General features: G+C 41.0%; 1 protein-coding gene and 4 non-coding genes across 9 annotated transcripts in view; 1 reads left to right on the top strand and 4 right to left on the bottom strand.

The window, feature by feature from the left end:
- The window catches only part of TRIM55 (tripartite motif containing 55), a 38,432-nt gene extending 25,623 nt beyond the window's left edge, over positions 1-12,809 (bottom strand). For all 5 annotated transcript variants that reach the window (XM_045861417.1, XM_045861416.1, XM_045861418.1 and 2 more), the window contains exons 1-4: positions 12,494-12,809; positions 11,805-11,977; positions 6,433-6,598; positions 4,452-4,547 (exon numbers count right to left, since the gene is read on the bottom strand). In XM_045861417.1, the coding sequence (XP_045717373.1) occupies positions 4,452-4,547; positions 6,433-6,598; positions 11,805-11,977; positions 12,494-12,661 (603 nt within the window). In that variant the 5' untranslated portion in view covers positions 12,662-12,809. The remainder of the gene's footprint in view (positions 1-4,451; positions 4,548-6,432; positions 6,599-11,804; positions 11,978-12,493) is intronic.
- A 6,781-nt stretch (positions 12,810-19,590) lies between these two features.
- On the bottom strand, positions 19,591-19,663 carry TRNAA-AGC. Its single transcript has one exon. It is a non-coding gene; the product is annotated as a tRNA-Ala (tRNA).
- Positions 19,664-19,787: 124 nt separating this feature from the next.
- TRNAY-GUA lies at positions 19,788-19,876 on the bottom strand. The gene is given in 2 exon segments: positions 19,788-19,823; positions 19,840-19,876. It is a non-coding gene; the product is annotated as a tRNA-Tyr (tRNA).
- A 531-nt stretch (positions 19,877-20,407) lies between these two features.
- TRNAY-GUA lies at positions 20,408-20,501 on the bottom strand. Its single transcript has 2 exons — positions 20,465-20,501; positions 20,408-20,443 (listed from the first exon to the last, which is right to left on the bottom strand). It is a non-coding gene; the product is annotated as a tRNA-Tyr (tRNA).
- A 351-nt stretch (positions 20,502-20,852) lies between these two features.
- On the top strand, positions 20,853-20,925 carry TRNAR-ACG. Its single transcript has one exon. It is a non-coding gene; the product is annotated as a tRNA-Arg (tRNA).
- The last annotated feature ends 6,416 nt before the right edge of the window (positions 20,926-27,341 follow it).

The following is a 27,341-nucleotide window of genomic DNA, read 5'->3' as shown; positions in this document are numbered from 1 at the left end:
CCCATCTTGACTTGAGCCCCATGGTTCAGTAAAAGTCATAAGACCACAGTAAGCTGAGCAGCTGTTTAATTCATTCCCATCTGCTGTGGTTAGTCAGCACCTTTCCCAGAAGAGGCTCAGCCTCTGCTGGTTACCAATATTTCCATTTACCGCAAAACCTCTTAGGTAAAGATGGAGCTTCCATTCATTCTCACTTTTTCCCTCTGCAGGGGGTTGCTTCATCCTGCTATCAAAATTGACCAAGACCCTGATATGCTTACTCTGATGCCACCTACAATAGGCTACAGTTGCTGCAGTGGTTTAAATGACCATTAACATCATTAGAATAAGTGTGCTCTTTCTAAGATGACTCTGAGGATGATACAAGGTGATGCTTATTGAGCCCCTGGCATGTGCTCTTATCCCAATTTAGCCATCACAACAACACTGTGAAGAAGGTATTCTCTTCTAAGTACATATTATATTTTCTCTAGAATATGGCCTCAAAAATTAGGGCATACTTATTAAAATGAATCTTATTTTAGTCATACTTCCTATTTGTAACTGCATGGACAATGTCTCAGAGCTGTTTGGATAAAACCAATGTTTTAGAAATACAGTGGTTCTCGTTGCAAAATCATTAGAGAATTTTATTAAAGTTTTCATTTTTTCAGATATTGCAAATGCTCAAGATCAAATATTTATTATTCAATTTGTAGCTGTTTCCCTTAAACAGGTATCCATATGAAACAAGATCATTTCCAGCCTGCCTGCCCACCTGCCTCAGGAAGGCCAATATTAATATTCTGCTCTCTTGGGGTCCAGTGACATAGAATTAGTGTCATTTATAAAGACTATAAGAGGGAGGTTATGTTTCCTAGGGATGAAGAATGAAACTCAAACACATTTGCCTGGAAACAGCTCTGAGGCAGTATACTTCACCACTCCCTCCAGCAGCCCCCCTCTTCAGTCCCAGTCTGTCCCAGAACAGGACAGCTCTGGGCCTGGAAAGGCAAGGGTAGCCCCCAACCATGGTGGGCTCTGCTAGAATAGCCCAGAAGGCCCTCCAGTGCCCTGCAATCCAGAGCACTGGGAATGCCCCAGGCTGAGCCACATTCAGACGGCTAGAAGGAATAAAGGCTCCTTCATCTTCCATCAGACCTCAGCAACAAAGGAAAATGTGCTCCCCTCTGACACAGTTCAGACTGTCCTTTTGTGACTACAGTCCTTCTCAGTGCCACTCTCGTCATCAATGCAAACTCACAACAACTGGAAACATTATTTTTAAAGGATAAAAATGAGTCTACAGTATGATTTTCCCTAAGCTCAGCAGCTGTCCAGGGCCAGTCCTAGGCCAGGTGCCTGCCCAGGCCAGCTCTGTAAGACATTGAGTGATTAGGAACAAAATTAGACATGTGCAGGGAATGGACACTTGACCAAGGGGCAGGTGTCAGGCCCCTCCTGGGGAGAGGTGAAGTAATTAGGGAAGGATAGCGCCCACCCCAGGGGCTACTCCATTTCCCATCCCTCAGGGGTTCCTCACCAATCAGAAAGGAGAATTCTTTAATAACATCTCCCCACCCCCTGGTCAGCTGCCACCAGAGGCTCCTCAGAACATGTTTCCAGGCAGGTGGTGAGCTGAGCCAGAGAGGGAAACAACAACCCAGGCAGAACAGGAGACACAAGAGCTCTGTGACCCTGACCCTGGGTACAGCTTTCACCTGCTTGGCAAGGTAGGACCCTTTTACTCTGAGGCAAGGACCTGGTGTACTTCACTAGCTGATGGACCGGCAGGAAGTGAACCTCCTACCTCTCCAGGAGAGCACCTTAGTGATTACAGGTATGTAGTGGCCATTTTGTGCCAGTGTCTGTCCTCAGGGCCTCTTCAAATGGGGGACATTGGCGTCAAGTAGGAATCACAGAATCAGAGACCTCCATGGGGATCTGAGCTGATCCCTGCATTTCCAGACGAGCTAACTAAACTGATCTAAGAGCTGTTATCTGAGCCATATTAATTCATTCATTCCTTCCTTATTTATTTTATTGTGTATTAAAAGTGTCAGGCTCGCTTTAGAAAAATGTGGAATGCAGGAATATATAAAGAAGGCATTGAAAATCACCCACGGTCCCACTATTCACTGCCCTTACCCTTTTGATTTCTGGAGTTTTCCCCCCTATGAATGTATGTAGGGTTATGTATGAATATATACATTCCATACTGTTTTATGTACTGCTTTTTCGATGTATTTCCTTAAGGTAAAATCCCAGAAGTGAAATAAACAGGTAAAAGGGATGGACACTTTCAAGACTCCTGCCAATTTACAGTGTCATCTTGAAGCCTTGCAGACGACAATTACACACCATCCTCTAGTAATCTGAGGAAGTACTTATAAAAGTTTGTTATGTTTGCTGAATGTTTTTATCAGTAACTCTAGAGGTCATAATCCTGATGGTCGCTGCCAAGAAATTCTTCCTGACATCTGCACTAAATTCCTTCTGCTGACTTAACTTCAAACCTGTTTCTTCTTGTCTTGTTCTCAGTGGAAGAAATAACAGCTGCTTCCTATTGTACCCCCAAGCCTCCAGGAACAAAATGGGTTCTCAAATCTCTCTCTCTTCATGCCCTCTCAGTGTCCTCTGATCCTGGATAGGTGAGGCCAGCTTGTTTGCATTTGCTCAAGGCCAACTGTGATTCACAGGCCTTTTCTCCTGTATGTGTTCTTAAAAGTCCCTGACAGAAAGCCTGTTCCCACGACAGAGGTCTCCGATCAAGGCCTGACCAGTGATGAGTACAGATTAACACACTGATGTACTAACAACATGCTCCTATTTACACACTCAAGACTTAGTGTGGTACCACATTGGAGTGCTGATTCACGGTTTAATGACTGAGTTGTATTTGTCCTTTACTGTAAATAAGTAAAAAGAAAAGTTTATATTGTCTACTTCACAATGTCTTTGAGTTTTTCACCAAGAGAAAAGTTTTCTTCTATAAATGGATCCCAGATTTATCATGGATTTTAACAGGATTATGAGTGTGAAGAAGAAAGGAGATTGACTTTAATTATGTGTAAGTCTATAATGAGATGATTATGGCCAATGCCTTGAAGTCATCATCTCGGAATGGCCTTTGGCTTTTGATACAATGTTGCCTTTCTAATGATAAAATAATAGGAATAGGGCACTTACCTTATACCAGACACTGTACTAAGCATTTTGCTTATGCTTATTTAATTCCTCACAGTGACTATAAAGTAGACACTATGATTACCCCACTTTTACAGATGATAAAACTGAAAGATTGAATGTACATGTGACTGGATCTTAAAAGCATAATGCTGTTTTTAAAAAAGTAAGAAGCGGAAAGAGAAATACAATGCCATTTATAAAATTAAAAGACATGCATATAAAACAGTACACATTTTATAAGAATACAGGTACATGGAACATCAAACATGTTAGACTGGTTATTTACAGAGAAGAAAACAGGAGTGGGAAATGGGGATAAAAGGAAATAAATAAATCAGAGGGACCTTGCCCCCAGATATGAAGACAATAAGCCATGAACTGAGCGGCACAGAGCCTCAATTCTCTGCACCTGAAGTCCAACTAAAACAAATCCCCCCAAAACTGAGAGCAGGGAGGGAGGAATGAAGGGCTCCCAGGTACAGAGCCAGAGACCCAGATGTCTGACACCTACCCCTCTGCAGCATGGCTTAACTGGCCTGTGAATCTTCAAGTCTTGAAAATATATCTGCTACAGAGCTAAATCTCTTTAGGCTTCAGCATTTTGCCTTCAGCAATTACACAGTTTGTAAATGACCTTGAGGAAGAATAGATTCCCCATGTCTTTTACATGCCAACCCTAAGTGTAAGCTAAAGAACCAGCCATTCATCCATTTGTTCAAGTTTTCATTTAGTGTTCATTATGTGCCAGGTACTGGGCCAGGGAGAGGGCAGAGAGTTGAATGAGTGAGAACTCGGGCTTCCATGAACTCCCAGCTACTGAGTCACTTTGGAACCACAGTCAGGCAGATCTCTGTCCTCCTGCTGGCCCTTTGCAGCCCCACTATCAGGGTGCAGATATGCAGCTCAAACCTGCGTATGAATTCCTAAAGCACTAACTAGCATTTCCTAAAACCATTTGGATTTCCCTAGAGAAATTGTGCTATAAAAACAGACAACACTCATTTTCATTACTGGGAATTATTTTTCTTGTAGCCAATCTTTCAAAATGTGTTGACCATGAAGGAGCAACACATATAACAAAAGCCTAGTAAATGTGGTGAAATATGCCTTATTGACTCATGAGGTTACTTCTCTTCCTGTACTAGGCAGGAGGTGAATATTTTAGAGACAAACCAGGAAGGAGGTCATTAAATGTTGAAATTGGGATTTCTAGTGTAATATTGAGGAAGTCACACCCCCATAAGTTTGGGCTTGGGTTATACTCCTATGGAGACTTGACTTACCTCAATAGTTTTACAGGTGTCCTCCAGCTGGCTGATCACTCCCTGGACTCGATCATTGTTTCCCACAAGGACAGCAATGCCATCACTGAGCTCAGACTAATGAGGAGAAAAGAGGGGTGCAAGATCTTAGGGGTTTTCTAGTCAGCACTGATTGTGTATTAATCATAGCATTGTCCTCAATAGGTTCTTAATCTAGGATCCGTAAAACCCTAAGGAGTAACAGTGGGACTTGGGAGGTTTAGAACCTCCTAATCTCGGAAATAAAACTTTGTATGGATGAGTATAGAAATGCATTTGTGTGGGGTGAGGTTTCATATTTTTCATAAAATTCCTTACTGACTGTGGCCCTGCTGAAAATATTCAAAAAGCTAAATTATAGGCCACAGATAGAGTAGCATGCTCAAGCTAAAGAATTCTAAGTATTGTTTAAAATTGAATGAAATCTAGTATGTGACATCATGGACCCAAAATAAATTATTTACCAAGTCATCTGAAGATCAGTTTTACTAGGAAAATGTATATAGTAAATATTCATTCATTCACTTATTTACTTACACTTATTCAACATATACTTATGCACCTTCTATGTACTAGGTGTACGCACACTCACAAACTTGAAACTACTAACATACAGCTGTTTCTAGGGGAAATTTCTCTCATATTCTTGACCCAAAGAGATTCCATTGTTTGTACTTACTCCCTTCCCAAGGTTGGCTAAGGAGCACCAGGGGTCACAGAATGGGGAAACCTACTTGAATCATCTCTGCCTTTACCTTCTCTATGATGTTGGGCAAAACATGTGATCTACTTTTCTCACACATTAAGTGGTAAGAGCAGTGGTTGCAAAAACAGTTTAAATTGCAGAATCCTTTATTTAAATGGAATAAATAGATGAGAGTGAAGCTGCTTTGGCCACATAGGAGTGGGATAGAAGTTCTGCCATCTGTCCTTCTATCCATCCCATATGAGTCTCCAGGGCTCTGAGAAAAGCAGTGTGACACTGGTACTATTCAGTTCTAGCACACTAAGAATTGGGGGCAGGGATGGAAGGAAGGAAGGAATAAATTACAAGTTGATTAAAAATAAATGTTGTATCAATAGATGTCTTACTGAATTCTGCTTCTTTAGCAGTTAGGGCTCACAGTGAGAACTGGTGTTGCCCAATGTGGAATCTATGACTCTAATAGAAAGAAGCAGAGATAGGGAGCTGCTCAAATCCTAGGTGCCAGGAGTGGCTGCACACATTTGAGCACAGGACTCTATACATTTATTTGGATCAAATGGAGAAGTTCCTACTTGTCCATGGGGGAAACTATACCAACAGGTTAGTGATAAGCTGAGGGAGATGCCACATTTGGTCAGAATGAGAGGACTAAGCCTGGAGGCCCTGGGGTAGGGGCCTTTAGAGGAGGCCTTTATCAACTGGCCTGGAGTGAAAGTCTAGGAGGGCAGTTTCACCTAGCCTCAAGGGCCAGCACAAGGCACTGTTTTAAAATTGTTCTTTGACAAAATGCCATTCATTGTATCTCTGCCCCACTAGAGTGAGGAAGACAAGGTGTGTGGGTGGGAGTAGTAGGTAAAAGGAACTTTTTGTTGGTGAATGCAGAAACATACCCTGTGACTGGAATAAAAACTTGTCCTTTCCTTATCTGTAGTCTGAATTTCAAATAATGTTTGAACAGTTTGAGCTCATGGTCCTACAGCACTGCTCATCACCAGCAACCTGCAAAGGGCTCCAAAATAGAGAGCCTTCCCCTGCAACCTCCTTCTTCACCCTCTGCATCCCTTCCATCTCTGGCCTTCCAGAACACCCACCAGAGAATCAACCATGGGGCCACATGGGCTCAGCATCCCTTCCCGCTGGATCCTGTGCCCTTCCTATTTCAAGGCCCTGTGTCCGCATGTGGCTTTGGTGGCAGAAAGCCAATTGCAAGGGCACTTGAAAGGGGCTTCGGAGGAGGGACAGGAGGGACTCTGTTACCTTCTGCCTTTGGAACACGTGAGTGAGGGGTGCCACCTGGCAGTCCTTGTGTGCCCCAAAGATCTTGCACAGAGAGCAGGTGGGCACCTCGCAGTTCAGACAGTAGATGTTTATGCGCTCCTCTTCATGCTCCTCGCACCTGGGCTGGTCAGCCTTCTTTTCTGGTCTGGGGAACAGTAGCAGAAAAATTCCTCAGCTCCCACTGAGGCAGAGCCAAGATGGGCCATCAGCACTGCAAGCCCCAGCTAGTGACCACATTCCACAAGCTCCCAGAGCTGTCCACATTTAGCTTCCCTGCAAGGGTAGCAGTCATGTGCTGACAAACCTCTAACAACCAGCCTGGGGTGGGGATGAGGTATTGGAGACTCTGATCTGCAGCATATGCCAGCCTTGGTGGTGTGAATATTCTGAGCAAGTCAGATTTCATGTTATTGAAGGTTCAAAAACCAGCTAGCACAATTCCTAAAAGTTAGGAGAATACCCCAGCACTGTCTCCATAGGTCACTAGTTTCTCAAGAGAACACCTGCCATTCACCCAGAAAATTAAATGTAAATAACTTCCTGAGGATTTGGCAGTGGTTAAGAATGGTAGTATGTACTCAGTGAAAGTGATCAATTATACTAAATGAGCAATAAGAAAAATGCAGAATTCTGTTCTGGGACATGGTGGGCCTTAGAAATGCAAATGTCACTGATAAGTCCCAAGCTTTAGTTTTCCCATCAAGTCAGCACTAACCAAAACTTATTCCAGCTGCAGCAGATAATAATGGAGCATTGATTGTGTATGTGCTAGTGAGATGACAAGCAAAGAGTGAAGAATTGAAACCAGGAGGGAAGCGGACATATCATTGCTACTAACAGATAACCTGTTAGCTGTGGAATCACCTGTAGCAGCCCAAGTTCACACACAGAAGAGCACCCTGTATATTCTCCTAACCATCATCATGGCTTAGGTGTCATGATCAAGATTGGATTTGCACCAAGGTATGGCGCTTTAGGTCCCCTCTGGAGAGTGTGGTGGGAGGTGTGGATGTAGCCTGCTCACACCACAATCTGGAATTTTTATATATCTTATCCAAAGACTGAGGCTGTTAATAGTTTTCAGAAGTATTTGAAAAATTTAATACAAGTCCCAAACCTTGTCTCATACTCCCAAATATATGGTTATTTAGAAGTATCTCAGATTTTGAATTGATTTTTTTTTAGTTGTTATCAAAGTGTACTTTTTAAAAACTTCAAGATGTTATGGTCCATAAAATCAATTTAGGGGGTCATGACCAGCCTATGAAATAAAATAATAAAAAATAAAATAAAATACAATAAAATAGCCAATACTGTGAACTACATGTAGTAAGGATCGAGTATTGATATATGAAACTTTTGTTTCAGTTGTACATATATAGGTACAACTTATGTGCATAAGTATATATGGGAACTTGAAACAAAAGTATATATGTCATTGTATCTGTTATCTGTATTCATCCATGTATGTAATGGTCACTAGATCACAATGCAAAACATACTTCCTCCTATGAGACATGAATCAAAATGTTTGAAAACCACTAATATTGATATGTAATATAAGGTAGCTGCAGACCCAGAGCTCAGAGCAAGGTAGTGAATATGCTGATTCTCATCTTTAAGTCACTAGGTTGAAGTTAAGTGCTTGAGACTGAGAAGAACCCTGGATCTGGTAAGGAAATTGTATGGACTGTCAGCTTCAAGATTTCAGAATATGATTTTTATAAAAGGAATTTTTGCTTCATCTCATAGCAATATGTTTCCATGAGGTCAGTGACCTCCTGGCCTGATTTCTGCCATGTGCCTGGAAGCTAACAGAGGAAAATAAATACCACCCTCAAGAAAACATGTCTCCCCTCTCAGGTCTGTCTGTTCCCTCCACTAGAATATGAGCTCTCTGAGGGCAGGGACAATGGTCTGTCTTCTGTTTTGCTTCATCCCTAGTGCCCAGAACAATCAATGTCTTGCATACAGTGGGTGCTCAAGAAATATTTATTGAATTAATGAGTGAGAATCGAAAGAGAATTTGTCAGATTAGTGGATAGTACTCCCCATGCTTTAACACCAATCCACTCATTCAGAAATGGCGTGTGAAATATGGGGAAAGCCTGGGGTCACTTAGCACTCACGAGTGGCGGAAAAAACAGACAACAGCCTAAAGACTTTATTGATAAATGACGAAGCTCTCTGGGGCTTATGTAGAGACTGGGAGTGGTGATTTGGTGTTTGTTTGGGCAAAGGTTCACCCCTGAAACTTTCCCTCTCATGTGATTCCACCTCACAGTAAATGTGAAGAAAGTGTCTGGAGCACATTTACTGGAAAATGGCCCAGGCAGTGCTGCTGCGGCTCGTCTCTCCAAGGCATTCCCTGAGGCGGCCTGCACCCCTGTGCTGTTCCGATATCAACAGCTCTGACCACAGACATTGTGAAAGAACTCGTATTTTTCAGTACGTGTAAACACTGAAGAAGTGGAAATAGCCTTAGGCTCTATGTTTAGTATCTTATTGTGATAATTTATGTTTCATAAAGCAATACAGATTGGCAACTACTTCCCATGTTCCTTATTAGGTTGTCCTTGTTTAGGTGGCAACATGGGCCCAGAGGCATTTCCCACTTACAAATAGCATACAATGAAAACCTTTAGACAACTTAAAAGATATAAGAGACTTGGGACAAACACGGTGTGTTGAATAAAGATGTAAATGGTCTTTCATGACATGAGGACGGCTCAGCTCACAGTGTGGTTCAGGGCTCAGCGCCAGGTGCTGGCAGGGACCCTTGCCCTTTGTATAGGCTCGACTCATGGAGTCTGTAGGTGGCACTCTCTGGTCTCTGAGGTTGCTGGGACCATCTTAGAGTTTCCTAAGGGATGGACATCTGGTCTCAAAGAGGCATTTCAAGCAGTCAAACTCTGCTTTAGAGTCAAACCAATCATAAAGCTTAGTTCCAGCTCAGCTTCTCCATAAGGGGATTAGGCAAATTACTTAACTTCTTTCAGGCTCATATCAAAAAGTTGGGCTAAGGGTCAACTAATAAAATATAGCAGAATTTAAATAAGCACATGCATTTATTTATTTATGTTTCCTCTTGAAATCCCACTAAAATAAGTGGCCTTGTAGTTCTATTTGAATGTTTAAAATCATATATATTAAAAACTTTTAATAAGGTAATAATAATAATAGTCAAATCTCACAGGATTGTTCTGAGAATTCAAGAATTACACATAATTTATGTGTAAAGCACCCAGGGCAGTGGTTGACACATACTCAGCACATACTAGTTTTACTTACTGTATTTTAAAGTTAATTATTATGTTCATCATTAATATTAGTGAAATTAGTTTCTTCCCTTGTCATTCCCCCAGACTGTGGCTAGTTCAGCACTATGCAGAATTCTAGATAAGGAAGTCAAGTTTTTCCAGACCTACAATCTCTAGCCTTTCTGTAGAAGGTCAAAGTTCACCAGTTCCTCCCCTTTCTGCCCCCAAGTCCAATGACTTCAGGTCAGAGCTGGGTTCATCTCACTCTGTATATTCCAGGGTTCCCTAATATGCCCTGAAGCCCATGACTCTGGGCTTATAAGGCCCCCAGACTCTAGGAAACAACTGGATTTACACCCAAACATTCATCTGAGCCCTTTGTGCAACCTGTGGTTTTGATACCAAGTAAAATGTCCCAAGGCAAGTCTCAAGTTAAGAAACAATAGCATAAGAAGAACTTGATAATCACAAAAACACCCCTACTGCACTCAGCTATGAGCTTCATTGTTGGGCATTTGGTTCACTGCTTTTAGACAATTTGCTCACCTGGGCACTATTTTTGGCACACGCACCACACAGACTTCATAGTTAACTAATGTGTCTTGTAGTTTTACTAATGCTACGAGTTATAACATCTCCTCTTCTCTGGATTTCATAGCAATTATTGTTATTTCACATGTTTCAAGCTCTCAATGTGGCAAGCAGTAAAACAGAAAACTGTTATGATAACTAGAACATGTAGGAAGGTTTGTGGTGTTGCTTAATCAGCTGGCACCTATGGAGGAACTATTCTGTCCAAGGCACTGTACTATGCACTAAATCAGTTGTTGTATAAATTCCCTTAATAACTGCTTAATTTTTTTAAAGAGACACTGTATGTATTTGCATTCTAAAGTAATGAAATATAGTGAAATCCAAGCAACAGCAACAATTGTACTTTCCTTCTCAAGAGACTTTGGGCTCAAGGGTAATAGTCAACTCTGTATCTCTGCAATATGTCCCAACCATCATTTTTCTTCCCCAGCTCCATCTATATCCTGGCACTACCTAATTTAGTTCTGAATCATAACCAGAAACTAATAGCCATAGTGATTACAATAATTACATGTTAGATTTATAAAACGGCTTTCCTTCCAAGAACGTGAGGCTGTCAGAGCCCTGCAGATGTTCCATAAATACATGTCTCCTAGTAAGAATCACAATGAGGTCATTTCTAGATGGTCTCAATATTGCTTTCAGGCTTTGTGGACCCACCTGACCTGTATACAATTGAAAAAGGACTCTTCACATCATGACTTCGAGGAATGAGCTCTCACCATGTTGTCTCTAGGAAAGGCACTCTAGAGTCAATGTGATTTGATAAGGAAGTAGCCTCCCTTTAAAAAAAAATTATTGGAGTATATAATGCATGTCAATCAAGCAACAGGTAAATGCTAATAGTGTGCAGTAATACATTCTAGAGGTAGGGAAACATAACATGAACTCCATCTCCCCCCCCACCCCATGTCTCTAAACTTTAAGTTGCTAAAGGCCAGGACTATGCCTTCCTTTGTAACTTTCAGACTCAATACCATAACATGTTAGAGAGTTTTGTTTTTATTGTTATCATCTAGATAATTTTAAGGTGAGACTGTCTGAACTAGGAATGAACTATTTTGGAAGATGCCATTTCTGTGATTTTCTGTAAAGTTTTATGCCATAGTTTTTACATAAAGTTTTATACTATAATTTTATACTATGCTGTAACTTTCTGGAGCTACAAAGGACCTGTGAAGTACAGAAATGTCTACACTGCATATAATATAAAGCATATGGTGGGGCAGCCTGATGCCTCTTTCAATGTCACTACCTGGACTGGATTAGTATTGAGTTACTTCATTCTTAAATTGATACAAAAGCATGGTTACCGGCTCCCTTATTTCCTCCTATAAGTAACTCTCTCTCCCATTGGAAAAGACTGACTTGGGACAACATTTTGCTACAAAACAATTAGCCTGTGATTGCCAAACAAGCTTCAATGCAGTGACCAACTAAAACAACCAAACAAATAAATAAAACTTCAAATGGGTTTCATACATGAAACAATCATACCTGGTGGACTCCTGCTTGTAGATGTCAATGATATTTTCCACCAGCAGGTTCCTCTGAAGTCCATATATCCCATGTCTGTCCAAAACCACTTCGTGCCTACAGGATGGGCAGCGGAATCGGCCCCCTGATGCCACAGTAGTGCCTCCTCTTGTGGGCAGGTACGGGTTAGAGGCCTGTTCTTGCCAAGCAAGGAAAGAGGAATTGAGTAATGCCATGGGTAGCTTTTCTGAGACTTCTCTTCACTGTCTGTGACTACACACAACATCAACTTCTACTTTAAGCTTGCCATAAGATAATCCCTTAGGGCCCCATCCACAAGTGGCCCTGAAACAGAGCCAGCGCTCATCTATAGTCAACTGCAATGTAGCATTTTCAGCATGAGATGATTTTTCCATCTAATGTTTTCAGTTCCAGCCAGAACTCCAACATTAATATCTTGGATAGTAATTCATTTACAATTTTGAAACAGATTCCATTTTTGAAAAAAAATATGTTTCTTAGTGTTGAAATAAAATTAGATTTGGGAATAAGACGAGGCTGACAGTAAAACACAAAGCAAATTATTAAAACATTTTTGTTTTTCTTGAAAATGAATGCAGCCTTTTGAAGTTTTCTAAAGGAGTTCACCTCAAAGTCAAGCACTTGATTCAGAGGAATGTTTTCCACCCCTACATTCCAAACAAACCTACCTGGAAGATATCACTGGCGCATTTCCTACATAGGTTGTGCTGGCAGGGGAGGATGACCACAGGCTTTGTGAACATCTCTAAGCAGATGGGACAGATGAGTTGCTTCTCTAAGTTGTCCATGGTCTGCTGCTCTTTGGAAAAAGACTTATAATTCAAAGATGCGCTCATCTCCTGGCCGTCCCCGTGTGCACTGCCAGGGAAAGGTTGCTCCGAATGGTCTCTACAAGTGTTTCCTGGAAATAATTCCAAGGCTTGTGTGATCAAGTGTCCTTCATGTTTCTTTTGGTGGAGGACATTGTTTCAGGCCCAGGTTCAGAGTGGGAGCCGGAGCTGTTTTTAGCAGCTGAGGTCACGTGACAGAAGGCTGACTTGTCCATATAAGCCAGTGACAGGAGGACAGATTCTGACAGGTGACAGAGAACAGGATCCAACATTCCTGCCCCAGGGAGTGAAAAGAGTGAGTGGGAAGAAGGATTACAAACCCCATTTAGACGGGGTTGTGAGAAGGAGGTGAAAGCAGGCAGTTGTCAACAACAAATGTGAATGTGCATACTGTGGCGTCACTGAGCGCCACCTCTGTGAGTCTTCAGTGAGGACATGGTGACGGGTTTTTCCAGGGCTAGGAAGAATGAATCCTAAGCAAACGTCTAGCTGTATAACAAATGTCATTTCTGTCTTGAGAGTTTAGAAAGTGAGTTACCCAAAGCAACATGATCATATCGTCTTGGTGAAAGTAAACAAGACATGTCTTGAAAATCACTATCCTGGCTTCACAAGGACAATCATCTAAAAAGACTTGCTCAATGTTAAATATTTCACCTTTGGAAGGGTGGTGGTATAGAAAACATCCTAACTTAAAAACTATTTTCAAACCTTTTCACTATAAAAGTGTCTACCAAGTAAAAAAAAATTCAAATACCGGTGGATGATTCAATTATTTTTAAAAGCTATATGATAAAACTCTAGTATGCTTTTTTCGTTTTTACACTGTTTTTCCTCTCCTTTAACCTTCTTTCATCTTGTACTCCCACTCCCACCCCTACGTACACCCCCAAGTACAAAGGAAATTGGACAATCTTTACAAGGTGCAACAACTGTCAGTAATGAGGAAGTAACTGGCACATGGGTTAGCAGACCCATTATTTCTTTTTGACATATAACAGGTGATGGATATCAGTCCCACTGCCAACTGAAGCGAAAACAAAGGCCTGCTTCCATACCTGTTTCTTACCTGGTCTGAAATACCTGCACCGTTTGCATATGCCTCATCCTCCAAGTTGATATTTCAAATGGTAGTTTCTCTGGTAATTTCTGATCTTGGTCTGCCCTTGGATCATAAACATCAATTTCGATATTTGCTAGGATTTTTTGAAACAACTGTCTCATTAACACAAGGGAGGACCCCCCAAACCCAGAATTTATTTATAAAAAAATTGTATGATTATTCTTACATGTTTAAACTTCAGTCACCTTCAAAAAATATTTTCCATTTGATGCAATATTCCTATCGACGATTTTGATGCCTTTAGTGCTTTGGCCATTTTTTGTTTCACTTCTTCCACATCGGCAAAACGTTTCTCTTTGAGGATTTTTTTTCATCCAGGGAAACAAAAAACAGTCGCTCAGGGTGAAATCAGGTAAATAGGAAGGGTGGAGCATAGAGGTCATGCTGTTTTTGGTAAAAAACTGATGAACATTCAGTGCAGTGTGGGCAGGTACGCTTGTAAATCACCCATCATGAAATGGGCAAATGTGTTGAGTCTTCAAAAAGAATTGACTGAGGCTGAACACAGCCTCTCACAACAACACTGGCTTCCCAGAACACTCATCTAGCAGGGGAAGCTTGTACTATAAGGGGTCTGCCCTCCAGAAGATAATTCTGGTTTTGGTGGGGAAGGGGATCCCCCTTGTATATATTTTATTAAAAAATTTAAATCAGGTTATAAATGAGAAAGAAATACATATCTATTTTTTATGTGATGAATTTTCAGCTTTGTTTCTTCTTGATTTGAAAACTCTCAAACAATGAAGATATTTTGTTTACACATCCCTGGTGTGCATTTAATTGCCAGTAGAAACTAGGTTGGTGTGACCAGTTTTGTGTGGTTTTAGTGTTGTGCATACTGAAAGCTTATTGAAAATCTAAAAAGCTCTATTAACTAATAATAAGTTATACATATTCATAAACATTTCAGGGATCTTTGGAGAATTTTATTATCCTTTTCAATAGGTATTGAGCAACTACAATGAAGAAGGGAACTGGTGAAATCTTTTTACTGCATTACTTCAGTTGAGTCAGCCTGGGTAATTAATTGTGTTTATCACTGCATGGGCTATGAAGGCCTAAGCATAATGTGAAAGAAAGTTTCTACTCTAAAAGACCTTGCAACCTAAAGAAAAACACTTAAACTGATGATATACACTGTAGCAGAGTCTATCCTTATCAAAGGAATTCATTCTTTCAAAAAACATTGTTTATCATGTGTTTCCATGTGTTCCATGTGTTGTGCTGGGCCCTGGGGATTGAAAGACAAACTAGACACAGGTCATTGTCCTCAAGGAGCTCAGTCTAACATTAGAGATGAGATATGCATATACAGAACCACAGTACAAGACAACATGTTACATGGAGTTATAGAATTTCAGAGGTAGAGGAATTAGGAGGGCTTCATGGGAGGGGTAGCATTTGAATTGATCTACTGAGGAACTTAGTTGTGTCATAGGTGGGGCTTCCCAGGAGAAGGCACAGAAGTAAAGACAGTGAATACCAGAGAGCTCGGAGTGCTCAGGGTGTAGGGTGCTTTGGACTGGAGTACAGAGCACAGTGCTGGCTCATTGACAGGCCATATCACACCAGGCTGCAGAGTTTTAAACACTTAATAAATTAGGCAGCAGGTAGTCATTAAAAGTTTCTCAGAGGGACGTTTCCATGAGAGTTGTACATTGGCTAGATTAATCTCACAGTGGTGGTTGGGACAGATAAGAGTGACAGTGACCTGGCTAAAGACCAGATAGGAGGTTGTTGCCAATAGTCTATGTAAGAGGTCACAAAGCCCTGGCACCAGGCAATGACAGTGAGGAAGGAAAGGAGGAAATGGATTCCGGGTCAACTATGAAAGTAGAACTCACAGAGATGACTCAGATGCTGAGTCTGAGCAATGAGCCATGTTGCGGTGAGAGGCTCCACCGTGAGTCAGGAGACAGGCCTATTCAGCACTGATGCCCACTTTGCTTTGTAGTCTCAGGGAACTGACCTCACCTAGCTGGATTTCAGTTCTTTTATCTATAAATGAGTGTAGTTCATAACCTAATTTTGCAGAATTTGTACGGAAAAGAAAAACCCTGTGAAACAGTATTAATTTTGATATTGAGAATCCCCAATTTGATTATTTAATATAGAGTTGATACTACTTCTTTTTCCCTCTGCTCCTTCTTGCTCTCTCCGCCTTTTATTTTTTCCTAGAATTGCCCCTGAAGACTGCACAGGAAACCAGCAAGAATCCCATAGGAATATGAGTGAAACTGATGGATAATAATTTACTTTTCCTCTTCATCTGCTTTTCTCCATTCCTCCATCTCCTCCCCCCACACCCCCGCCCCACTCTCAGAGACCAGCAATCTGTAGGGTGGGCATGTGAGTTGAGAATGAGACTTGGGAGAAGCACTCTGTTCTAGAGAAGAAGCAGAAAATTTTAGTCCACTCCCAAATCATTCACACAGTCTGGGAGACAGGTAGAATTCTGGAACTGAACTAGAATTGAAATCAGCTTCTAGTCGCTGAGATTTGGAGTGGACTTGGGCCTCCACAGAGACATGAAAACCAGGCTAGTCTCCTGAAGGTATCCTGGACTCTGTAGGAGTGGTACACAAGTTCCTCCACTTTTCCTAACCCACACTAGGACAAGGGGTTGAAGCAACTCTGGCCAATTAGTTGGAAGTCCTGATTGCCCCTCATGCCTGAGTTCCAGCAGCCTGGGGCAGGAGTATGTTTAAACATTTAAAAGCTGAAGCAAAACCACCACTGCTCTCACCTCCTCCAGCAGTTTCCCAATACTCCAGATGGATCAGAGGAAGAAAGATGGGTCCCTAAGAAACTGGGTAAGTCATCAAATAAATAGAGGACTTATGGTCAGATAGGGATAAAGGGAAGTAAAACACAGATACAGTTTGAAGCAAAGAACAGCTCTGGTGGAAGAGAAAATAAAAATTTCCTTATAGCAAGGAGTTGACCCATGACATCTAGATAATACTTGACATTTTCCTTCAATCTACATTGTCAATCTTTTCTATTTAGCATTCTACATGTCAATAGGCCATGTGGATATGTGATTTTTAAATTTTTAATGAAAAAAAATTACAAAATCTAAAATTAAAGAGAAATGAGCTACCTTGAAAAGTAGTTAACAGAAGCCAATATTTTGACATTTCTTTCATTAGGTAGTTTTCAGACTTCTGACTGAAAGCTTTTTTTTTAATCTTGATAATTATTCCTTTTCCAAATCTGTTGTTTATAAATTTTTTCTTCATTGTAACCATCTCTGAGGAGATTTTTGAAAACTAACATATTGTGCTTTCCTCTGCACATTCCTTGGCCAGAAATAAATAGTGACAGTATCAATAAATAGCAAATATTTTAGCTGAGGCCTTCCCAGTGACCATGTCTGAATGTCTTACCTTGGCTCCAGGTCCTCCATGACTCCATCCTTAGCATACACAATCCTCCCCTACCTCCCTTTCACCCCAGGCTTCTAACTGATTTCTTTGAGTTCAGTCTTGCCTTCTGCAATCTATTTCTCATGTATCATTCCCTATTTAAATCCCATTAATGGTCATATTATCCCTAGGATAAAGATATTAGCCTTCACTGTGGATCTCTAAGACCTGATTTGGCCCTTAGCTATCTCTCTGACCTAGCTGTCTAATAAAAATAAGATGTGAGTGACATATATGAGATATATATATATAATTTTAGATTCTAGTAGCTACACTGAAAATTAGGAACAAATGGAATTAATTTAATATATTCTATTTAACCCCCAAACATATAAACTATTATCATTTCAACATGTAATCAATATTTCAAAAATGAGCTATCAGTAAATAGAGATAGTTTTACTTCTTCCTTTATAATCTAGAAGTCTTCTACTTCATTTTTCTTGCCTATTACACTTACTAGAAACACCAGAATGGATACCCTTGCCTTGTTCCTGTTCTTAGGAGGAAGGCATTCATACTATTAAGTATGTGAGCTGTGTGTTTTTTCATTGAAGCCCTTTACTGGTTTGAAGTTTCCTTCCTTTCCAAGTTTGCTGACAGTTTTAAAAATCAGGAATGTATGTTGAATGTTGTCAAATACTTTACTGCATCTACTGAAATGATCATGTGGGTTCTCTTCTTTAGTCTATTTGCTATGATGAATTAATGTTGATTTTGGAATGTTGAACCACTCATATTCTTGGAATAAATCCTACTTGGTCATGAATTCCATTCCATACCCAGGTTTCTGATCCTAAGACCTTGTTTGAGTACTTTCTCAGTCATCTACCCTAAACATGTGTTTTCCACCTAGATTTTGGGTGTATTCCTTCCCATTCTTTTGCCTATTGTGCATGTCTTGCTCTTTTAGTCGTTTATATAGTTTCACTGCCACCTCCTTCTGTCAGCCAGCTAGAACACCCATAATCCCCAAATTTGGGATATATCATTTGATAAAAGAGTTCTTTTTCCTACTTTATAACTTGTTTCCCCCCAAATGATGAGGGTATATTTTAAGTGAATCACTCTACATTCCATTGAAAGACTTTATTGAAAACAATAAAATGAGATAAAAACAGAGACTGTTCTAAAAAATGAAAGATATATCAAAAAAATAGAGCAGGTTGTACCTAGTGGTAACAAAAACATACAGGTTGTCTAGAACCCTAAAATGAACATTGGATAAAAGAATGATCATTTATTAATTGTAATACTAAAAATGATAATGTCTCTGCCTTTGTCTATAAGATTTATGTTTTAAATTTAGAACTACAGTATGGTTTCAACAGCTTTTTTGTGGCTGTACTTTAGAAAATTAAGATAGGGAGACCTTATGGCCAGAAAACCCTTTGGGTATGTTCTGCTCAATCTCTGAATCTTTCAGTGAGTGTATGTGTGTTTTTTTGTCTTGTCTTTGTTTAACAAAATAGACTACACTCAAGAGCAGCCCTATATACAGAGTCTGGCACAAATAACACTACTTTTTATTGCAAAATCTCTTATTACAAAATCATAAGCATGTAATTCTGTAACATAACACTGTTGCATTCAAGGATACCATATGACATTTTAGATGAAATGTTCAAATTAAAACTATAAATTATTACATTCTTATTACTACCCTACCAATCACATTCAAGCCGGCCTTACTTCCGCCAGATCCTGTATAATTTTCCTCCAATTAATTTCCTTAGCGATGACCTGTCTTTAACTTTGCACAGTTATTTCTCAGGAAAAAAATGGCATTAGTACTCTCTTTCATCAGCAAACTCTGGGTCCATGGTCTTTCTCCATTTGGTCACCTCTCCTCTCCTCTCTTCATGCACTCACTGGCTCATACTCCCATTTGCTCAGAGCCAGGCACACCATTGTAAGTAGCTGAGATGGAGCAAAATAGTCCTCGTTTCCAGTGTTCAACAGAAGTTCTAAGTAGTCAGCGCACTTTTCCAAGTTGTGTGTTTTTTGCTTTTTTTTTTTTGTTGTTACTTTTGATTTTCCCTCTGTCAGCTATTTTAACTATGGACGGCTTAGTCGTAGATGGATCACCGGAAGAGCAGCCATCAATCAGAAATCACAAAGTAATTGAAATGACAAGATGTGGCTGCAATCTGTCATCGTTTGAGGAGAGAAAAAGAACCAATCTTGTGAACTTCCCAAAGCAAGTGGGTCGAAACTTTTAAAACTTGAAGGATAAACTGCCAGCACTCATATCCCTTGTCTGGAAGTTCTAGAAAACGGAAACTGCAGACTTGCCGTACTCCTCACTTGCCCTATGGCTGACTTTGAACAACATTCAGAGTTGAAAGAAAAATGACCACACGGGGCTCCGGAAAAAGAAAAACTGGAGGATGCGGGCATCGATCCCGCTACCTCTCGCATGCTAAGCGAGCGCTCTACCATTTGAGCTAATCCCCCATTGCTTGTCATCGCTTCTTATTGCTTCCCCTAGAGAGACGTCAGCACGTTTAGGAGCGAGAATAGATATCCTCGATTATGAACTTCTTCAAAACTAAAGTGAAAGTAACAAAACAGAAACCTCTCCTTCGAGCCGGAATCGAACCAGCGACCTAAGGATGACAGCATGTATATCACTACAGTCCTCCGCTCTACCAGCTGAGCTATCGAAGGGAGTGAGGGAAGGCCGTTTTGATTTTTCTTCATAACTTTTACACATTTCTTGCTTTCGTGTGTTTTCCTCCTGATTCCAGGTCTCCTGAGCACAAGATATTCCTCGGGGACCTCCCACCTCCTCAAGGCAGCAGGCGGCGAAGCGACCGCTACGGCGCTGGCCCTGCCGGGGACTGTGGGAAGAAAGTCCGAGGCTCCGGGGAGCCGGCGGCGTGGCAACGCTGGCTTTCTCTGCGTGGCTCAGGGGTTCGGGAAACGCCAAGGACCATTTGGAAACAAGCAGCTCTGACCCGCCGTCTCCGACCGAGCGCAGACTCGCTGCCGTGCCTGAAACTTAGACCGTGGTGCCTGCTTCCGGGGTCCGCAAAAGACTTCACACCGGAGATGCGGCGCTAAGCCAAAACTCGAGGTAAAGTGCTAGAACTTCCCAGTGTTCTTTGGAATGTAATGTATTAGAAAACCGTAACTACGTAAAAAAAAAATCTAAGTCATACAATGTTGAGGGAAAAGAAAAAAAGGTGTATACTTGTCTCCTTCGAGCCGGAATCGAACCAGCGACCTAAGGATAACTCGTAACTTGAAGATGAACTACAGTCCTCCGCTCTACCAGCTGAGCTATCGAGGGGACCAGCGACCAATTCTCGGCTCCAGCAATTCAACACATAAAAACCAGAGCTTGCCCAATTTTTGATGGAGATATATTTGAGCATGCGCGACCCGGAGGCGGGAGAGATACGTGCCTACGTCGTTTTACGCGTGCGCAGAAAGACAACCTGAGTTTTCAGACAGGAGCGACTCACCCAGCAAAAATCCCCAACTCTGGTACTCAATGCGTGTGCTGCGAAGATCCTGAGACTCTGACGCCTCTGCTGCATGCCTGTCTGACTTTTCCTTCACTGCCGCGTGTTGGGGGTGACCGTTTGGTAAGGACTCCTACTCTATGGTTTGTATAGCCCCCATCCAGCTTTACTATGAGGGGCCAGTGGCGCAATGGATAACGCGTCTGACTACGGATCAGAAGATTGTAGGTTCGACTCCTGCCTGGCTCGGTATTTTGTCACCTCAGGTTTTAAAACCACGGATTACTAAAACAACAAACCTGCCCTGTCCCCTCCCCTCATAGATTATTATTCCTCTGGGTTCTCCAAACCACAAGTGCCCAGAGTAGTTTAGGACACTTAAGAGCTCAGAAAGCCGTGGCACCGTCGCGGTCGCACGTCCCTTCCCAGAGGTTCTGAAGCACTAACCCGACACCAAGGCCCGCCGCAGTCAGGAACTCGCAAGCTGAGCCCCGTGACAAAACTGGTTCAAATTCCTGAGCAACTCTCACTGCAAGTCCTCGGGTCGTGTAATAAATTTGAAGACATCAGTCACTACGTTACTGGAGAAACTGCCCCCACCCATCCCCGACCGTGCAGAGAGCAAGAAGTTAAGGTTATGCACAGTAATATTTTTGAGCCGGGTCCTGTTTTATTTATTTATTGTAAAGGTATTAAGCTCCTCATTGGTTGTAAGCACAGGATGAAAACCATGCAATGACTTTGGTTATGCCCTCAAGTCTTTAACCAAGAAGTCACTATATTAGTTTGAGCAAACTGCATCTTTATTTTGAAGTTGTATTAATCTATTTGTGGAGAGTTTAGAATTGTTTCTTAAAACTCTGCAAGTAAGATAGCAATTCCTAAAAGTAAAAGCTTTAATAAAATGTGAAGTTTGGTAACAGATATGTTAAGGAAAAGAAAATGTGAAGTTAGCGGAAGGGGCTGGTTTTAAGTGTGAAAATGCTTTCCTTAGGGCTGAGGAAACCTTTGTGTAAGGCTTAACCATACACGAATATGGTTAAGGTAAAAATTTAAGGGGTAGGGGGCAAGCACAGACTATTTGAACAAAATAATGGTGGGTTTTATTTCTGTTTCCTAGTGAACATTTTGCCATTTTTCAAATGTAACAAGCTAATATATCTTTGAAGTTACATAGTATTTCGGAGTTAAAAAATACGTATTACCTTTGTGGGAAGTTGGGGACATGTTATACCACTCCCCTCATTTTATGGACAGATGCCTGTAAATTGGGCTAAGAGAAAAGAGGCTGCATCATATTTGTAAGTTTTCATTTTACAAGGGTGGCAAGCAAGGCTTTTATTATCTGCACAGGTCACTGTCATGGCCACTATTGCACTGTGGTAGAAACTCTGGCCCCTTGGTGTAACTCCTTTCTGATGCCACCTTTACCCCCAGAGCCAGCCAGACCATAACAACACATTCCAAAAGGAGCAAAATGGTATTAGATTTCTGGCTCTGTACTTGTAACAGAAATTCACAATGAGTTAGTGTAAGCAAGAGAGGCATTTACTATAAAAATACAGTGTGTCCCAGCGAAACCAAGGATCAAGTAAAATTGGGCCTTATGCTTTTTCTTTCAGTGCCTCTCAGCTTCTCTTATGCTCTCTAGTGTACAGAATTGAAAACATGGTGCTGCTCCTCCCCAAAAGTTTCTGACCTTTATCCCTCAGAATCTATTGCTATAAATTTAGTATTTGTGTTCCCTCAAATTCATGTTTTGAGAACCTAATGCCCAATTGATAATATTAGGATGTGGGGATCTGTGGGAGGTGATTAGATCATGAAAGACAGAGTCCTTATAAACAGGGTCAGTGCCGTTTTGAATGAGGTTCCAGAGGGATCCCTCCTCTCTTCTATTATGTGAGGATACAGTGAGAAGTTTAAAAGTCTGCAAGCAGAAAGAGAGTCCTCACCAGAACCTGACCATGCTGGCAGCCTGATTGGACTTTCAGCCTCCAGAACTATGAGAAATAAATAGTTTATAAGCCACCCAGTCTGTGGTGTCTATTTTGTTATAGCAACCCATATGGACTAAGGCATCTATTAACTAGAGACTTACTTCTGTTTCTCAGTCCTGATTGCAAAACTCCTCATTGTTCTGGCTTCAGTTAGATGCATACCCCTGGACCCCAAAATGTGTTCAGGGGTCAAGATTACATGAAGCCAACAGGGTGGCTGGCTTCTAGCCTTATTTTTAGGCACGTATAATTGCATCTCCTCTTCCCTAGGATCCCAATGAAGAGATAATAAAGATATAAAAAAAAAGAAAAGTCTTTTGCAGCATGGAAAACAACATGAGGTACCATCAGCAAACCTGATATTTTAATTTCTGTGATGTGGAAAGCAAATGAGATTGTATAGACACATAGCCCAGAATGGGGAAAACCACAGCTCAGAATACACATTCTAGAAGCCAGTAGAATCAGAACCATTCTCCCCAAGGAGCTCCCAAGAGGCTACTGGAACACAGGCAGCAGCACGAAGGTCAGAGGCTTACAACATTGTGCAGTTGCTGTAGCATTTGTCCTCAGCTTGAGCTGCCTGGAGAACTGTTTGAGCAGAGTAAATTTACCTGGGGAAAGCCCATGAGATGAGTATAGGGCTGGGGAGAGAGGCAGCACCTAATAACAATAGACATGGAGAGTAAGAATGTCTATCCAGAATGAATCCCTCCTTGAGTTGCCAGTTTGGGGGATCTTGGACCAGCATGGCTGTTTTCTCTCATGCACCATCAAAGCCTGCTAGGGACAAGCAGGCTTTCCCATTTATGGGCACAAATTTTGTAGTTACAAATCAATGTAGTCCTTTATTCATGAATATAAGTAAATGTCTACCAGACATGGGAGAGGCTACAACAACTTGAAAAAAGAAAGTCCACGGTAAATAAACAATATAACTGAGCCAGGAGGAAACAAAAATAATACAAGGAATAATATAGAACTATTTTTTAAATGCTAATTGATATCCTCTAGGACACCTAAGAATATTGCAGCAGTAAAAAACAGAATAAGATGTTATTGAAAGGAGCAACAAAGAGAATAATTGAGTTCTTGAAAACTACAAGTGTGATTGCTGAGGTGAAAAATAACCCAGGCATGGCTGAAGATCAGATTTAGAATTATAAAAGATAAAATGAAAAATGTCCTTCAGTACACCAGAATATAAAGTACAGGAAACATTCAAGTGAAAGCATGGAGAATTAGCCCAGAAGACACAATTCCTATCCAGTCAGTTCCAGAAAAAGAAAGCAAAGACAATGCAGGGAAGAAAGACATTAATCATCAGATTCAAAGGGACATCCAAGTAGGATGAATGGAAAACAACTATGCCTGGTCAGAGCCTAGTGAAATTTTAAAGCATTGAGGATAAAGATGAAACCCTAAAAACTTTCAAAGATGGGGACAAAACAAACAAAAAGCAGGCTAACTACAAAGAATGAGAACCGGATTTTGAACAGACTTATCAACAATGCTGGAGACTGGAAGACAGTAGAGCAAGACCTCCAAAGTTCTGTGGGGAAATAATTTTGAACCTAGAATTGTATAACCAATGAAAGTAACAATCACATATGAAGACAGTTAATACTTGCAAGGTACCATAAATCCAATGAAAAGTTTAAATCCAAAGATTTCTTTCTGAAACAAATTAAAAATAATTGAGGATGTTATACCAATTGTGTTCTCCAGTAAGCAGAAGCTGACAAAGAACTAGAGTACAGAGTTTTACTGAGGAGTAACATCTGTGGACTGGAAAGGGGAGGACATGCAATTAGGTAGGGATAACAATTAAACAATGATTCAGGCCTGACAGTCTCTGTCAGCCCCCTTGATAGCTGCAGAGCAAATATTTCCCCTTTGAAGAGTCCTGAGTTGGGCAGAAATGGCTAGACCCTGCTCCAGTCACCTTGTTCAGTCATTGGTCAGAGGCTGACAACCTCAGACTCTGAAGGAATTAACACCTAGAGGCCCTCAGTTAACCAGTCTCCTTGCAACTGGTCATTAAGTTCTTTCTTGAAAGGGAATCTAACAGCAAATCTCTGTGGCTGCCACAGATGTACTTTAGCAAAACTAAATAAGAATCCAAGAAAGAGGAGTACACAGGATTTAAAAAAAAAGGGGGGGGGGCGGAGGCAACCAAGGAACTCAAATCCCAGGTTGACAGTGATACAGGTAGCCAAGAAAGCAATCAAGATAAATTGAGGGATGGCAGGTGTTAGGTCAGAGTCGCTCAAGAAACTAGGCAGACGGATGCAGCGAGCCAAGGAGCAGGGTTTGTTAGCGGGGAATAAGAGGGGAAAGTGAAGCTAACCAAGGGAGGCTGAGGAGCCAACCAAGGGAGGTTAAGACTGGCTCGGTTGTTCTTAGGTGCAGGGTTTTAAGCACAAAAACCTGCAAAGGGTAACTGGTTGGGGTGTCAGAGTCTGATTGGCTAGAGCTGGTTGCTGGGTGCCATTTCTGCTGACCATTGTTCTTGATACCATCTCATCAGCCTCGGGTTAAAGCTGCATCCTGTTATGCCAGATAGACTGACCCCAAACCCAATCTTAGCTGGGTGTCTATTTGTCCTGGGTTAGGGTTGGCAGGCAGTTTCCCAGGCAGGCATTTTCCCAGGCTACAGTTTTCCACAGTGTATTTTCCTGCCTGGTGATTTTCCATTCCTCCTAGGCCTACCTAGTTCTGTCAGGAGGTAAGAAGGCTCTGGGAATATGATTTTTCAAAAAGCAAGTGGACAGTGCGAGCACATGTTAAGAAGACAACCATCTGCAAGCCAAGGAGAGAGGCTTCATAAAAAAACAAACCTGCTGACACCTTGACCTTGCACTTCTAGCCTCTACAATTATGAGAAAATAAATTTCCATGGTTTAAGCCACTCAGTCTGTGGTATTTTGTTATGGTAACCTTAGCAAAATAATAAAGGGATGGTAAGGAAAGAGAATTTTGCTTTATTTTCTGTACTCTTTGGTATTGTTTACATTTTTATTTAACTGTATACAAATTATTTTGTATAATGTGTGGAGCATCTAGTCAAGTAATTGTCATCTAATACAGCATCTAATAATAATTGTTTAAAAATGGAGGAACTGATACCCAAAGATGTGAAATGACTTACCTTGAATAACAGAGTTGCACAACCACAGATGAGATTTCAGATCTCCTGAGTCACCAGCTAGGACTCCCTCCTTAGTAATATTTGGTCTTCCTGTCCCCAACTGAACACTTGAATTAGAGAGACCGGACTAGTGGCCTGCTTCCTGGGAGGAAGGAAGCTGAAAGGTGGCTTTGGGTATCAGACTATGTCAGACAATGACCAGGACATTCTGGGAGTAACAGAATGTTCCATTTATTAAAGGGAACTCTCTTATCTCTAGAATCCAAAGATCAAATTCCTAGAATTTGTTAACAATGACGCTCCCCAAAAGATACCTGAGACTTGAAGATAAAAGCCATTGTTCAGCTTGAAAGGTACCTTACACATATGTAGATGAAATAACTTGGAAGTTCTTCCTTTTGGTTGAGGATCAGGAAGCTCTACCAATAAATAAATAGATAGATAGATAGATAGACAGACAGATGGATTTCTTCAGGATGATCCTCTGATTGCGATGTAGGGCTGAACTCAGGTTTACTGATTTCTCATCTGTGGCTCTCTGTAAATATACACTGTGTCCAAGAAGGATATTTATGAGAAACCACAGAGATTGTTTCTGAGACTGGAAAGGGAACCATTCTGTACAACTCTAGGGGAGGTACAGTTGATTATTGTTACTTGCAGTAATTAGGTTCTATGAAATCACCATAAACACTGATGTAGTGAGTACTGAACTATTGCTCCTAGAAGAAATATAGGGTTAAGTTCCTGTGAGCCTCCATTCACATTTTCATTAAGTGATCGATACATACCTTGTTTTATGTGTTTCTGTTTAGACATGGTATTTAGCATATATTATTGATTCATTAAGATTGAACCCACAGCCAACAGAAGCTTATCTAACATATGTATTTTCTCCCTAAGGTACGTGATAACTTCTTACACTTAGGAACACTAGGCAGCACTTCAGCGCTATGCCTTTAAACATTTAACACAGTGAAATAACCAACAAAAAGGACATACACACACACAACCCCTATGGCACTTGTTTATAGTAAGAAAGCTAAGACAAGAAGGCAGAGCATTACCTTATTCAACCTTAGCTGGGAAACTTGAATTTCTTGTCATTCTATGTATGTCTGTGAATGACCATGAGATAAATTTTAGCAAGCAGTCAAGTTTGAAAATACAGAATCTGTGAATAATGGAGGTCGACTGTATTATTAAGTAAAACTAAATCCTCACTTATATGCCAAATCACTATATCAAAAGATTTTTTAAATTACAGGTTATTCTATTACAGGTATCCCAATTTTTCCCACTTTGCCCTCCTCTGCCCAGGACACCCTCCCCACCCCTGCTCCCACAGTCAACCCCCACACTGTTAAAGCAATCCCCAGCTGCTCACCTCCTTTAAGGAGGTTAACAGGAGCCATTTGTATTATGGAGAGATGAGTGATAGGCCAGGTTACTTAACCTTTCTGTATTTTAGTTTCTTAGTTTGAAAAATGGGGAATGATAATAATGGCAATAGT

This window comes from Phyllostomus hastatus, unplaced genomic scaffold, assembly GCF_019186645.2.
Source record: "Phyllostomus hastatus isolate PE091 unplaced genomic scaffold, TTU_PhHast_1.1 phas_scaffold_21, whole genome shotgun sequence".
NCBI classification, from domain to species: Eukaryota; Metazoa; Chordata; class Mammalia; order Chiroptera; family Phyllostomidae; genus Phyllostomus; species Phyllostomus hastatus.
The sequence above is the reverse complement of the archived record's forward strand: the minus strand, read 5'-3'. Positions and strand labels throughout refer to the sequence as shown.